The sequence below is a fragment of the Perognathus longimembris genome, chromosome 22 (assembly GCF_023159225.1).
Source record: "Perognathus longimembris pacificus isolate PPM17 chromosome 22, ASM2315922v1, whole genome shotgun sequence".
NCBI lineage: Eukaryota > Metazoa > Chordata > Mammalia > Rodentia > Heteromyidae > Perognathus > Perognathus longimembris.
The window spans coordinates 808,724-823,851 of record NC_063182.1 but is presented as its reverse complement, the minus strand read 5'-3'; the positions used below and the strand labels follow the sequence as shown (position 1 = coordinate 823,851).

Genomic DNA, 15,128 nt, shown 5'->3' with positions numbered 1-15,128 from the left:
GCAGCACCGCGCACCATGGACTCATCCGCTCCACACACTCGAGTGTGCACCCAGCACCCTGCGCCGTGGACTCATCCGCTCCACACACTCGAGTGTGCACACCCAGCACCCTGCGCCGTGGACTCATCCGCTCCACACACTCGAGTGTGCACACCCAGCACTGTGCACCGTGGACTCATCCACTCCACACACTCGAGTGTGCACCCAGCACCCTGCGCCGTGGACTCATCCGCTCCACACACTTGAGTGTGCACACCCAGCACCCTGCGCCGTGGACTCATCCGCTCCACACACTCGAGTGTGCACACCCAGCACCCTGCGCCGTGGACTCATTCGCTCCACACACTTGAGTGTGCACACCCAGCACCCTGCGCCGTGGACTCATCCGCTCCACACACTCGAGTGTGCACACCCAGCACCCTGCGCCGTGGACTCATCCGCTCCACACACGAGTGTGCACACCCTGCACTGTGCACCGTGGACTCATCCGCTCCACACACTCGAGTGTGCACACCCAGCACCCTGCGCCGTGGACTCATCCGCTCCACACACGAGTGTGCACACCCTGCACTGTGCACCGTGGACTCATCTGCTCCACTCGAGTGTGCACACCCAGCACCATGCGCCGTGGACTCATCCGCTCCACACACGAGTGTGCACACCCTGCACTGTGCACCGTGGACTCATCCGCTCCACACACTCGAGTGTGCACACCCAGCACTGTGCACCGTGGACTCATCCGCTCCACACACGAGTGTGCACACCCTGCACTGTGCACCGTGGACTCATCCGCTCCACTCGAGTGTGCACACCCAGCACCATGCGCCGTGGACTCATCCGCTCCACACACTCGTGTGCACCTGGTACCATGCACCATGGACTCATCCACTCCACACACTCGAGTGTGCACATGCACCGTGGACTCATTTACTCCGCCATCTGGCAGGGCAGGAAGTGGAGGCCCTTTTACAGGGAAAGTCAGCCCAGTGACGGTGTGTCTTGATTGTGACCTGGCCGTGGTAGCCATAGCGTGTGACCAGGTGGAACTCGTATTAGCTAGAACAATCATTTTAGATGGCAGGGGTAGCATGCGGTCCTGGGGTCTGGGGGCCCTGTACTCCCAGCCCAGGAAGGAGAGGGACCTTGTGCTGGCAGGAAAACCAGCTGAACTCGGGGCTGTGTGCTTGCTAGGCAGGTGCTCCACCTCTTGAGCAACGCCGCCTCTGAGGTTGTCCCGTTTGAGCGCGAAGCCCGGGTTACTGCAGAAGTCAGGTGTGCCGAGTGTTTGTGACTTGCCCTGTGGGTTGGAAGTACAGTCTGGTGAAGTGTGTGGATCTGGCACAAGGATGGGAGCCCAGGGCCTGTGCACTGGAGGCCCTGGGACGGTCCCTGGGCTTGGGTGTAAAATGGCATCACAGCCTCCCTCTGCTCTTATTTCTGATGGATTAAAAAAAATGCTTGGAAAACTGCCAGGTGCTGGTGACTTGGCCCATCGTCTTAGCTCAGGAGGCTGAGATCTGAGGATCACGGTGTGAACTCAGCCCATGAGACTCTTAGCTCCAACTAACCATCAAAAAGCCAGAGTGACTCACGTGGTAGAGTGCCAGCCTTGAGCAAAGATGCTAAGGGACAGCGCCAGGCCTGAGTTTAAGCCCTAGGGTCAGCATGTGTGTGAGCGCGCGCGTGTGCGCACACACACAATGTTAGGAAGATGATGACAGTGCTGTGTGAACCCAAAGGGTATGTAATTAGCAGAAGTCACTGTGTATAGAAGTAAATCTTATGGCAGGAGTTGTTCACGTCACGTAGCCTTACCACCAGGCAGAGCAATTCCAGGAACTTGCCTGTGTGTTCTCTACCTGTGAACTTATTTATAAAATTACAACTTGTGCTGGGCAGCCGTAGGCCACGCCTGTCACCCTTGCGGCTCCGAAGGCCGAGCTCTGGAGAGGGCTGCTCAATGCCATGTAGAGCAGAAAAGCCCTCCAGGCTCCGACTCCAACGCAACCAGCGAAACGGGCCCGGCCAAAGGCGAGGCTCGAGCGGTAGCGCGCGGTGAAACGGGCCCGGCCAAAGGCGAGGCTCGAGCGGTAGCGCCCGGTGAAACGGGCCCGCCAAAGGCGAGGCTCGAGCGGTAGCGCCCGGTGAAACGGGCCCGGCCAAAGGCGAGGCTCGAGTGGTAGCACTCGGTGAAACGGGCCCGGCCAACGGCGAGGCTCGAGCGGTAGCACTCGGTGAAACGGGCCAGAGAAGGGAGAGGCCCCGACCGAGACTCCCCGGGGAAGCCGAGCCCTGGCTGCCGCTTAGTCGGCAGAGTCCACCCTGATGGGCGGTCCGCGCTGGTCCTGCGCGTGCGCTGGGTGCCGTGCGGGCTCTTGACCTGGCCGAGGCCGCGTCCTTGCTGTAGGAGAGGGTGCACAGAGTTCTCCACAGTGCCTGCTGCGCCGGGGCGTCGGTGAGCCCCGGGGGAGGGAGGCCGCCGTGGAGGCGCAGACGCACACGAGGGAGCCAGGACGGGGCGCCACATCCGGCACGTCCGCCCCGTCCTGCTGTAGCGCGGGCGGGCCCCGCCTCGGCTCCCTGAGGACAGAGCATGCGGGCCGGGGACGGACGGGCGGCCTCCTGCAGGCGTGCCAGAGCCTCCGTGGGCTCACACTCCCGCGTGTGTCCTGGGTCCTGCTCCGCCCTGTGCCATGCAGCGTAGAAGCAGGCAAGGCCGCAGCGCGTGGCCGTCTGTGCAGAGGCGCTGTGCTGTGTTACCACGGGCCGAGGCCTCTCCAGCGCACGCGCGTGTGTGTGAGTGTGTGTGAGAGAGACAGACAGATGCAGAGGCAGAATGACAGAAACCAGAGAGCTAAAGCTCTGCACACACACCCCCCACACACGGAGAGGGCGGTTGCAATGCAGGGTGAGCGCAGTAGAAGGAAAAGGGCAATTAGAGAACCTGCTTTCCTTATCCATGAGCCACCTCCAAAGCATGGGCCCAACCCTCACTCCTGCCCCAGGGCCTTAGCGCTAACCGCTACGACTAAGGCCTCCCTCCCTGAGTTTCTCTTCGTTTCTTTCCTTCCACGATGCACCTTCCTGGAAGGACAACTTCAAGGATTAGATTTACCTTTGTGAGCCCCTCCCCACACCATGAACTCCTTTCATGCCTCCTGGCCCCGCTTCGTGTTTCTGAAAGCATTTATTCTCCGACTTTCGTGTGTGTGTGTTCTCTTGCTCCTGAGAGAGTCCCGTGGTCTCCGTGGCTGCGACGGCCCCTTCGGTGGCGTGCGGTACATACTGGGCGAGTGGCTGGGCCCGTGCACCACCTAGAGCTGTTTTCTCTAATTGTGTGGTTCTGTCACTGACATCTCCATGGTCGCTTCTCCCTCCCCCGTCACCTAAGAGCCCACCAGCCCCTCCCTGGGCTCACACAGCCACCAAGACGTCAGACACCCGGCACTGCCAATGCTGGAGAATGGAGCTGGCGTGTGCTTGATGGTGGACGGAAGTGTGAGGCACAGAAAATGCTGGTGAAGAGAGGAAGAGAAGGAAAGAGACACGGGGACCCCCCGCTTTCTAAATTAGGGTCAAAGCTGAAGTATCCCCAGCCCTTGTAATCCTAGCTACTCAGGAGGCTGAGAGCTGAGGATCACGCACGGTTCAAAGCCAGCCCGGGCAGGGAAGTCCGTGAGATTCTTATCTCTAATAAACCACCAGAAAACCAGAAGTGGAGCTGTGGCTCAAGTGGTAGAGCTCTAGCCTTGAGCTAAGGAGCTCAGGGACGGGGCCCAGGCCAGAGTTCAAGCTCCACAACTGACGGAAAAAAAAAAAAGTCAAGTGGGAGCATGAGGCCCTGCATTCAAGCCCCAGTTACACACACACACACACAGAGGCTGAAGTGTGCACAGTGCTTCATGCTTTATACTCATTCTGTAGCCTGCTTGCTCAGCCGTCACCCATTTTACTGACAAGGAAGCTGAAACTCAAAGAGAGGAAGTGATTCACAAAAGGGGGTGAATGGACGCCCTTCTGGGGGGGGAGAGACAGGCGGGAGCAGAGTGGGTGGGCTTGGGGAGGGCAGAGCCGGCTGAGTGGATATAGGAGTAGGAGGCAGAGGCTGGAAACAAACCCCTTCCTTTGGGGCTTCAGTTTCCTCACCTGTAAAATGGAGGGGAGGGCACTCCCTGTCTCCCACCTTGGAGGATAAAAATATCAAACAGTGACAACACTGGGCTGTATTGGTGGCTCACGTCTGTGGTCCCAGATACTCCGGAGGTAGAGATCAAGAAGATAGAGTTCCTAGGCCGGCTGGCCCCGGCAGGAAGTTAGTAAGATCCAAGTAAGCCAGGCAGAGTGAATTGCATAGGTAGAAGGATGGCAATCAGAGCGGCTGTCTCAGGCAAAAGCAAGAGACCCTATCTGAACAATAAAGCAAAAACAGGCCTAGAGGGGTGGCTCAAGCGATAGCGCATCTGTTTGACAATTGTGGGGCCCTGAGTTTAAACCCTAGGACTTAAAACACGTAAGAGGATGATGTTGTTGATGATGATGACGATGATAGAACCTTGTACCTCATATCTGAGCTAGCCCAAGGTGAACATGAAAACCTCTGACAAGTCTGCCATTGTGACTGCTTGCTGCGGTCACCACGGGGAGATTCCAGCACCTTCTCTGGCAGCCCTGCAGGGCCCTCTGTGCCCCAGACCTGCTGGTGATGGCGGTGCTTGCAGGAAGGGCTGCAGCTTGCTGGGCTGTCATTATCATTCCTCTCGCATTTTTTCCTCCCGGGTTATTTATTTTTCTGTGGGGAAGGAATGCAGGGAATTTACCACGGGGCTGGCTACACAGCAGCGTCTTCTTTCTGAAGGAAGCACAGACAGATGGCGGGAGGGGCGGAGGGGCGGAGGGGCGGCCCGGCTGGCGGCAGGGTCGGAGCCACGGCCTTTATGTAACCACCCAGAGCCCCACGGCAGAGCCTGTGGCGCAGGGCACAGCCCGGGTCCTGACCGTGGACCTCGGGGGACTGAGCCTGGCTGCGCACGGCCCCATGCTGTGCTCCTCCCTTCGCCGGCTGGATGGCCTGGCGCCCTGCAGCGTCTGTGCTTCCTCGAAGTGCCTCCTCCGGTCTACCTTTCAAGACCTCCGGCAAAGAAAGGCATCCGTCCAGGAAGCCTTCTCAGTGGCTTCATCATTTATTTCTCTCTGCACTTCTAAGTGCCGGGAGCGACACTTCGCCGAACACCCTACCTCCCCACCCACCGACTTGCCTTCCCTCCTCAGTCTCCTCGCTTCCTCTGGGAGCCGCCCTCAACATGGCCGCCATCAATCTACCATCTACTGATGGGAGACCTGTGAGAGCGCCCGGTGGGAGGAGGCTCTGGCCCGCTGGGCTCTGGCTGGGACCCTGGCCCAGTCCCAGCCAGTGAGCCCTGGGAACTGTGGGGTAGCCTGCACCAACAGCTGCCATCAGAGCCCTGCGTTGGGCCCCTCGGTCCCCCAGCTCTGCCTTCCCCGCCAGCCTTCCGCCAGCCGGGGGCTTCGGGGTCTGGCCGGAGCTGGCCTCCGGGCGTCGGGGTCTGGCCGGAGCTGGCCTCCCGGGCGTCGGGGTCTGGCCGGAGCTGGCCTCCGGGCTTCGGGGTCTGGCCGGAGCTGGCCTCCCGGGCTTCGGGGTCTGGCCGGAGCTGGCCTCCCGGGCGTCGGGGTCTGGCCGGAGCTGGCCTCCGGGCTTCGGGGTCTGGCCGGAGCTGGCCTCCCGGGCTTCGGGGTCTGGCCGGAGCTGGCCTCCGGGCGTCGGGGTCTGGCCGGAGCTGGCCTCCCGGGCTTCGGGGTCTGGCCGGAGCTGGCCTCCCGGGCTTCGGGGTCTGGCCGGAGCTGGCCTCCCGGGCTTCGGGGTCTGGCCGGAGCTGGCCTCCCGGGCGTCGGGGTCTGGCCGGAGCTGGCCTCCCGGGGGCTTCGGGGTCTGGCCGGAGCTGGCCTCCCGGGCTCTCTTTTTTTTTTTGCCCCACTCCACTCGAGGCCTCGGGGCAGATGGAGTCAGAGAGTAGCGCTGACAGGAGTCTGGATCCGTTTACAAGGGCTTCCTGGAAGAGGTGACCGTTGGGTGGAGAGTGAGTGGAGCCTTCTAGAAGGAAAAGCACTCCAGGTTTGGGATCCGTGAGCCTGCCTGGCTCCAGCTCTCTCCTGCCCTTTGCCCCCTTTGGGGCCCGGGAGGAGGAGGCTGTCGCCAGTGGCTCCGTGTGTCGTGGGAGAGCTTCCGTGGTGAGTTTCTGGGAGATTCGAAGAAAGATACGTGAGCTCTTTTCCCGCAACATCCGGAGCGCCCGAGGCGCCGGCTCTGATCAGATCCCTGGAGCGGCGGCGAAGGCGGCGGGCGCTCTCCACGCTCTCGCTACGGGACAGTGGCCTACGGAAGAGCTAGGCTCTGATTCCCACGGAGGGGAGCTTTGGGGGGCGGGCCTGGGTCCGGCGGGGCCGCCCGAGGTGTGGAGCCCAGCTCTGCCCGGCCGGGTCGCCTCGTCCCGCTCCCCTCCGGTGGAGGTGGGGCGGGCAGCCCTCCTCCTGGTGTGCGGTGTGGTCCCGAGCTGGCACGTGCTGAGCCCTCCCCGGAGGGGGGGCTCCTGCCCACACGAAGGGCGCACTGAGCGGACCAGGGAAGGCTTCCTTTTATTTGCGGGGTGGGCAGGAGGGGATCCTGGGGTTTGAACTCACGGCCCCACACTTGTCACGCTAGCCCTTGAGCCACACCGAGGTGCTTCTCACTTTATCTGTCAGATAGAATCTTGCAACGCGGCCCAGGCCAGCACTGGACTTTGCGCGTCCTGCTCCTGTCGTCCCCGGTAGCCGGATGACAGGCGGGCACTACCGTGTCCCGCTGCTTCTTGGAGGAGAGTATCATTCAAGCTAGGGGGGAGCTTGGGGGGCGAGGAATGCAGAAAGAGTAGAGACCCAGAGTGTCCCCGGTGAGGTCCCCGCCCGGGCACCCCGGCCGCGGTAGCAGCCGTGGACCCCCGAACCCCTCCAGCACCGCCGGAGCACACAGGCCCGTGAGGCTCTGAACGCGGGCGGGGACCAGGCGGCCCCGACTCCATCCCTCGGCCCAGCACTTTGAGCAGGAGAGAGGCAGGCGCGGAGCCGGGAGGGAGGCTGGTGCTCTGGCTGCGTGGGGTGGGTTGATTGGCGGGGGAGAGTCCGGGGGTGGAGAGGCCATTTAAAAGGCTGTTGCAAAATCGGTTTTCCTGATAAAGAGCTGGGCTGAGTCATCTGTGGAGGAGAGAAGTCACATCCAGCTCCCGGCGCGCTGTCGAGGTGGGATTTTCCTCCTCGTCAGCCCCGCAGTTGGCTGCCTTTCCCCCGGGGCTCCGAGAGCCACCGAGGCCCGCAGCCTCCGGCGGGAGCCTCGGGGAAGGCGGGCGGCGGCGAGGACTCTGGGTGCACAGTGAGTAGAGGCCGGGGGGCCTGGGGGCAGCGGGCGAGCCGGCACGTGGCACACCCCCCACCCCCGTCTGCAGTTTGCCTTCTGGGCGTTCGAGGAAAGGCACAGGGTGACTTCTGTCGGTGGCGGGCTGGAGCTCTGCCTGGGGCTCCCCACTCCTGGGTGGCCCGGTCCACGGCTTCCCACCTCGGCGTGGATGCTTCTGCATGGAGGAGATGCTGTGGTCTGTGGGCCAGGGGCAGGGTTCACCCACAGGAGTGTGTGCGTGTGTGTGTGTGTGTGTGTGTGTGCGTGATGCAAGAAGGGCTGGCAAGGGAGCCAGACCATTACTCAGGCTTCCCATCTTCCTGCCCCATCAAGGCCAGAGGTTGTGCAGAGGCCAGGCGTTGGTTCCTTCCTGCCCCCCCCGGGGGGGGCAGTTTATCAGCCTGTTTACCCATGCCGTTGCCAGGACCCTGGGCAGCCACCATGGGCCGCCCCTGGCTCCCCTCGCTCCACAGGGGCAGGACTCGCCCATGGACGCAGCCCTGGGAAGAAGCATTTCCTTGCTTCCACCCCGTCCGGACCTTGTGCTGCCCCGCGCCCCAGGCCTGCCCCCTCCCTGGGGCTCTGATCCAGACTGGGCAGGCGCCCACAGAGGGCCGCGGGGGTGGAGGCCGGGGCTGTCCTTGCCCGAGAGAAAATGACAACGGGGCATCATCGCCTCACCCCCAATTTCGTGGTCTTTTTATGCCACTGGTCTTCACACCTGTTAGTCATTTCTGCTTGAGTAAGAATGAGTGCACCAGCTCTTGTTCTGAGAGGAGGGAAGGAGAGAAGGCAGGAGCTGCTGGGAGCAGCTGAGGGGAATCGGTGCTGGGACGGGGAAGGAGAACTATCTGGGGGGGACCCTGGGGTCTCTTGCCCTCCTTCCCTCGGGAGCCCTGGTGTAGAAGATGGACTTTGTGAAGTTTGAATCCCAGCCCTGCCGGGGTTTCATCTACAGAACAAGAGAATTCACGGTGTTGTTGGGGGAGGCCGGAGGATGAACGGGGCTCTGAGCAGAGTGCGCGGCTGGGCACCTGGGCTGCGTGTGTGGCGTCTGGCGCCCGGGCAGAGTTCACACTCCCCCCCACCTCTCCCTCTGCCCCGCGGGGCTCTGGGGCGTCCTCCCCCCAGGCCGGGAGCCCTCCCGCTGTCTGCGGGGCTCCGGGTCACGTATCCGGGTGAGTCTCGAGGGCTGGCGTCTCACGCTGGCTCCAGGCGTGGGGGTGGGGTGGGGGGGCGGTGCCACGGTCTGCACAGGTGCAGGGGGGCTCCGGCCTCCTGGCCCTGCGGGTCTCAGGCACCGGGCAGCAGTCTACACCGCAGCCGTCGTCTGGGGAGTTGGAGCTGGCGCTGCCGGGGCCTGTGTCAGGATGCCGGGCGCCTCTCGCTGGCCTTCACCGCCCTTCCCCAGATCTGTGTGTGCCGGGCGGCAAAAATCGCCGGCATTGTTGCCTGGGTCTGGGCCAGACCTCCTGCCAAATTCCTTTCCTGTGGAGTCACCGCCGGCGGGGGTGAGGGACAGGGCTCCCGGGAAGGAGCACTCAACCCCACGGAGCCCTTCGGTCCCAACACTCCCTGGGCAGGAGCCGGGAGGGGGCCGCCCCAAGTGCGGCGCTGTGGGGTCGTCGTCGCTGGTCCCTGCCATCTGGCTGGAACGGAGCCAGGCGAGGGGCAGCGGAGCCAGCCCTGGCCGCTCCCCGTGACCTTCCTGACCTTCCCTCCCCAGCCCCAGGCCAGCTTATCTCTAAGGACCCTTCACAGTGGCATGTGAGGATTTAATAAGCCATGGCCTTGTAGCCAGCTTGGGGCTGCGATTGGGGCAAGAAAGGAAAGAGAAAAGCAGCAAAACACAGAGAATTCTGGAAGAGTCAAGCACGGGAGGATTTTCCATGAGCCTCAGGCTGTGGGAAGCTGCCCGCCGCGAGCCTGGCACCCCGGAGCTGAGCTGGGAGCTCAGTGGGCCTCCAGCCCTTCTCCCAGCTCCGAGCTCTGTGATGTTGGGGAGCGTCCCTGCCCTCTCGGGGCCTTGATTTGCTCATCACCAACAGTTCTGTGCCTTATAGGGTGTTGTGAGAATTAAATTAGGGGTGTAAAGCATAAGTATAGGTGTGTACCAAGTACTCATTCAACTTTAGCTACAATTGGTGCAATTGTGCCGTCAGATTCCAAACATTGGTTATTCTCCTGGCTGTGATTTCTATCTGGGAATCTTGGCAGAGTTGGAAGACTAGGGGAGAGCTGTTCTGTGTGACACGCAGAATCACAGCAAAAGTGCAAGCTGAGGGTGGGGGTGCGGCTCACGTGATAGAGCAAGACCCTGAGTTCAAGTCCCAACTCTGGCACAGGTGTGTGTGACACACACACAGAAAAAGTGGGAGCTAATGATGTACAGAGGACACTGTAGCAGAGGAATGAGTGCTAGTGAAAGTAGTGAGAGTATGATGCTGAGTGTATAAACAGAGGCTCGCGCAGGGGCTGTGTGTGTATGCCAGGGGGTACCAGCGATGCCTACTTCCAAGATTCTGGGCTTCTGTGATTTGGCCATGCTTCCCTGTAACTTTGGAACCCCTACTGGGTGGCTTTCTGGACCAGGACCTATGTGGTCTTTGCTAACTTGGATCCCTGCCAGGGAGCAGAGGGGTCACCGACCACCAGCTCTTCCGAGGGTCGGCTGAGCCCTCTGCTTTGTCCTCTGGGCCTGATGACAATGAGCCCCTGGCAGTTGGTGCTCAGTGCTCCCCACTTCTCATCTTGAGGCGTGATGGCTCTGGGAGGTGTGGTAGAGTGCCAAGGTCACACAGCTGGTGTGACAGCTTGGATTCAAGCCAGGAGACCTAGTTTGAAGCAGAGCAGAAAAGGGCACTGTGGGGGCTGGGAGCCCCTCAGGACCTTCTGTGTGCCTGGCAACCTCGACTTAGTCCCGCTCAAAGGAGCAGCCTGGCCAAGGTCCCCTCCCCCACTTACATGGGGTTACCTGGTCAGGAGAGGCCTGCTACCAGGTGGGTCCAGGTGTATGTTGTCACTGTTTCCGGCCTGGGAGGGAGGGGGGAGAAAGAAAGGGGGGGGGGACTCTGAACACAGGGCCTGAGCACTGTCTCTGAGCTGCTTTTGCTCAAGGCTAGCGCTCTACCACTTGAGCCACAGCACCACTTCTGGCTTTTTCTATATATGTGGTGCTGAGGAATCGAACCCAGGGCTTCATGCATGCTAGGCAAGCACTCTACCACTAGGCCACATTCCCAGCCCCAGGAGGGAGAGAGGGAGGATGTTGGAGCCAGAAAGCCTGTTGTTGCTTGGCCTGGACCCAGCGTGGTGGACCTCCCTGCAGAGTCCAGTAGTGGGGGTCAGTGGGCTCCGCCCTGAGCTATCTCTGGGCCTGGGTTCCCCATCTGTAGAGTGGGTGGCAGTGAAAGGTTCTCCCGCCAGACCCTTCCAGCTGTGAGCGTCTGTCTGTCTGTCCAGAACGCTGAGCCTGGCTGGCAGAGTGCCTGGGAAGACTGTCCCAGCAAGCCCCAGCCCTTGCTAATGAAGGCAAGGTAGGAGGAAGGCAGGGGGCAGGGTCAGATTCCTCAAGAACTAATTAGCTTCCCACAGGGGGTGATGGGGAGTGTGGAGGGAGGGATTTTTCTCAGCCACTGACTAAGCAGGCTTGTGACTCCCGCCACAGGCTGATTCCGCCAACGGACAGTCAGATCGTTCCTTCATGCAACCCTGTGCTCACTCGCTCAACTGCACAACTTGAGCACTATGTACCCGCTGGGCGCACCCCGTGGAAAGATAAATGGCTGTCCTCAGGGAACGTAAGAGGGCCCGGACCCCTGACTTCAACGTCCAGATTGGACTCAGAGCACCCTGAGCCGTTTCCTACTCGTGCTCCCCTGGGGGGCCTTGCACTGGGCGGAGGACTGACCCCCGTCTTTCTCTGTGTGACCTTGGATAATGACTTAGGAGTCTCTGGGCTCGTCAGCAGACGTGTTCCCTTCTGCCAAACGGGGACTTGAGACGCTCGCAGCTGCTTGTGTGAGCATTCAGGGAGAGGACACGGTGTTCGGTGCCGTCAGCGCTGAAATTAGCCCAACCTGGGACTCTCGAGCGTGGAAACGTGTGAATCTTAACAAGAGCGTCTCGCTGAAAATGGCAAGAACTTCAGGGCTTCAACTTCAAACGTCAGAGCGGGAGGGGCATTTTCAGTTAACACCTTTTCTTACGTTTATATTTACGTTTATAAATAAAAGTGGATGCATTTGCTAGTTTAAGAAAGGTGTTGATAGCTCTCTATAAAAATCAAAGCAAATTACTATCCTATGAGTTTAAAAGTACAAGGACCCTAAGAAAGGCTCAGAGAAAGTGGGTGGGGCTGTATTTACACACTCAGCAATCTTCACCGTGTCCACTCTAGCCCGCCACTACTCTAAGAGCCGGGCTTAGTGCTACACCAGTCAAGCCAGGTGAACAGATCGATGATCAGTGATGCATAGGAAGAGGCTCATTTTAGAGAGGTGCCATTTCAGCTGAGACCTGAGGGGCAAGGGGGACCCAACGAGGACCTGGACTGCCATCTGGGAAAAGCTGTTTTTGCGGTGCAGCGATGGTGAAGGCCAAGGTCCTGGTGCAGCCGCGCCGGGCAGGAGAGGAGCAGGCTGCAGGGGGCCGGGTGGGAGCCCCGCGGGTCTTGGGTTTTCAGAGGAGGGGCTCAGTTTGGTGATGTGCCCGGTCCACATCCCCGGGGTCTTCTCCTCGGGAAAGCTAAGAGGAAGGCTTCTCAGGGGTGGCGGCCGGGCCCTGCGGTGGGGGGGGGGGGGCTGCGACTGTGCGCGCACACGCCCGTGGCAGCCCGTCCGCAGCCCGTCCACACCCCGTCCACACCGCGTCCACACGCGCTAACCGGCCTCTGTCCCTCCCCGCAGCGCTGAGCCGCAGCAGCAGCGTCGCCGAGCAGGATCTGAAGGAGGCCAAGGCCCGCAGCCAGCAGATCGCCGCCCAGCTGACCACCCCGCCCGGCCCCCACTCCCGCGGGGTGCGGCTCTTCCACAGGCGCAGGCAGAGGGTGAACGAGTTCACCTTGGAGAGCCGAGGCCAGCGGGGCCCGCCGCCCGGCCGCCCGGGTGATGCTCCAGCGCCGGGCCTGAGTCCCGCCCGCCCCTCGACGACGCAGGGCCCCGCGCGGCGCCCCGGCATGGAGGGCTACGCGGGGGAGGACGGCCCGCTGCGGCACCTGGAGAAGGTGGCCAGCGAGGAGGAGGAGGTGCCGCTGGTGGTCTACCTCAAGGAGAACGCCGCCCTGCTGACGGCCAACGGGCTGCACCTGTCCCAGAGCCGCGAGGCCCCGCCGGCCGGGGCGCACGAGCCGGAACCGGCCCTGGACATCAACCAGAACCTGACCGACGGCGCCCCGGCCGCCGACGCCAACCAGAACCCCGCGGCCCGCGGCCTCCCGCAGAGCCCGAGCCGGCCGCACACCCCCGAGGCGCAGCGCCCGCGGCCCGGCTCCGCGGCGCCCGACGCCGGCAACGCCGGCGACGCCAGCTCCCGCCCGCCCGACGCCGACGGGCCGGCCCCCGCCCCCGGGGACGAGGTGCGGGCCGGCGTCCTCCTCGTCGACCAGGCGTCCGCGCCCCCCGCGCCCGCCGGCGCCCTCTCCAGGGAGGCCTCGGCCGTGCCCGGCGGCGCGCCCGCCCCGGACTTCGCGCCCAGCTCGCCGCTCGCCGATGCGCACCCGTCGGCGGAACCGGAGCCGTCGGGGCGGCCCGCCGCCGCCCCCAGGATGTCCAGCGAGGTCCACCTCACGCTGGCCAGGCCCCAGGCTGTGGTCAACAGGACGGCCAGGCCCTTCGGCGTCCAGGCGCCGGCGGGCGGCGGCCTCGGGGAGCGGAGCCCCCGGGTGGAGAGGCGGCACCTGGGAGAGAAGGCCCCCGCCGCCCCCCGCCCTGGCCGAGCGCAGCCCCGGGCCGCAGCGCCGCGCGCCGCCGCCCAGCCCCGCGGTGGAGCGGCGCCCGCTGGGGAGCTTCACCCCGCCGCCCACCTACGCCGAGACCCTCTCCGCGGCCCCCCCGGCCTCCCGGGGCCGCTCGCCGCCCGCGTACTCGGCGCTGTACCCCGGCTCCGACCCCAGGCCCGGCGCCCCGAGGGGCCCCGCGGCGCCCGCCAGCAAGACGGGCATCCTGGAGGAGTCCCTGGCCCGCAGGGGCAGCCGCAAGTCCATGTTCACCTTCGTGGAGAAGCCCAAGGTGACCCCGAACCCGGACCTGCTGGACCTGGTGCAGACGGCCGACGAGAAGCGCCGGCAGCGGGAGCAGGGCGAGGCGGGCGCCGACGAGGAGCCCTTCGCCCTGGGCGCCGAGGCCTCCAACTTCCAGCCGGAGCCCGCGCGGGGCCGGGCCGCGCCCGCCGAGGAGCCCGTGCCCGAGTGGGCCTCGTGCCTCAAGTCGCCCCGCATCCAGGCCAAGCCCAAGCCCCGGCCCAACCAGAACCTGGCCGAGGCGTCGGGCAAGGGGGCCGAGCTGTACGCGCGCCGCCAGTCGCGCATGGAGAAGTATGTCATCGAGTCCTCCCCGGGGCACCACGAGCTGGCCCGCTGCCCGTCCCCCACCATGTCGCTGCCCTCCTCCTGGAAGTACTCCACCAGCGCCCCCGGGGGCTTCCGCGTGGCCTCCCTGAGCCCCGCGCGCACCCCGCCGGCCTCGCTCTACCACGGCTACCTGCCCGAGAACGGCGTCCTGCGCCCGGAGCCCACCAGGCAGCCCCCCTACTCCCTGCGGCCCTCGCTCTTCGCCCTCTCGCCCGTCAAGGAGCCCGCCCAGGCCGCCGCCTCGCCGCGCTCCGCCTCCGCCCGAGCCGCCCCGGCGCGCGCGGCCTCCCCGCGCGCCGCCTCCCCGGCCAAGCCCGGCTCCCTGGACCTGGTGCCCAGCCTGCCCCGGGCGGGCCTCCCGCCGTCGCCGGCCCTGCCCCGGCCCTCCCGCGCCTCCCCGGGCCTCTACGCCTCCCCCGGTCAGGACGGCCTCCAGCCCGCCGCCAGCCCCACCTACAGCAGCGACGTCTCCCCGGTGTCCCCCTCCAGGGCCTGGTCCCCCCGCGCCAAGCAGGCCCCCAGGCCCTCCTTCTCCACCCGGAACGCGGGGATCGAGGCGCAGGTGTGGAAGCCTTCCTTCTGCTTCAAGTAACGGGTCCTTCGGGGCCCCCTCTACCTGTCCAGGCCCTTCTCCGAGGGCCCCCTGGAGAGCAGATGTGGCAGGAACCGGGCGCGGGGCTGAGCCGTCCAGGGCGCGACGCCTGCTCTGCCCGCGGCTAGCTCCGCGACCTCGCGGCCGCCCCTCTCCCATCGGCCGCAGCCTCTTCTCCCAGCAGGGGCTGGGACTTCATGTGTAGGCGGGAAGGAGGGTCGCCCGGGAGGACTCGCGCCCCCGGCCCCGACGCACTGCAGGGACGCCCGGCACACGCCAGCGGCCGGCTGGGGAAGGCCTCCGGAGCTCCTGGCGGGGACTCTGCCCGCCGAGGGTCTTTCTCCCTCACTCCTAGCCGCACTCCTAGCAGCTCCCTTCCTGTGGCTGGATTCTCACCTCCCGGCTCCTGTCTCTTCCTCCGGCGGCCTTCGCAGGCCCTTTCCTCTTCACTGCTTCCGACAGCTTGCCTCCTCCATGGCTTCTCCTCTCCGGGCCCTTCTTCCGGATGCTGACTTGGCCCA

At 64.0% G+C, this 15,128-nt stretch overlaps 1 protein-coding gene across 1 annotated transcript in view; it reads left to right on the top strand.

The window, feature by feature from the left end:
- Positions 1–14,731, top strand: part of Synpo (synaptopodin) — a 44,361-nt gene extending 29,630 nt beyond the window's left edge. The window contains 2 exon segments of the mRNA XM_048331393.1: positions 12,355–13,363; positions 13,365–14,731. Of these exon segments, the coding sequence (XP_048187350.1) occupies positions 12,355–13,363; positions 13,365–14,607 (2,252 nt within the window). The 3' untranslated portion in view covers positions 14,608–14,731.
- The last annotated feature ends 397 nt before the right edge of the window (positions 14,732–15,128 follow it).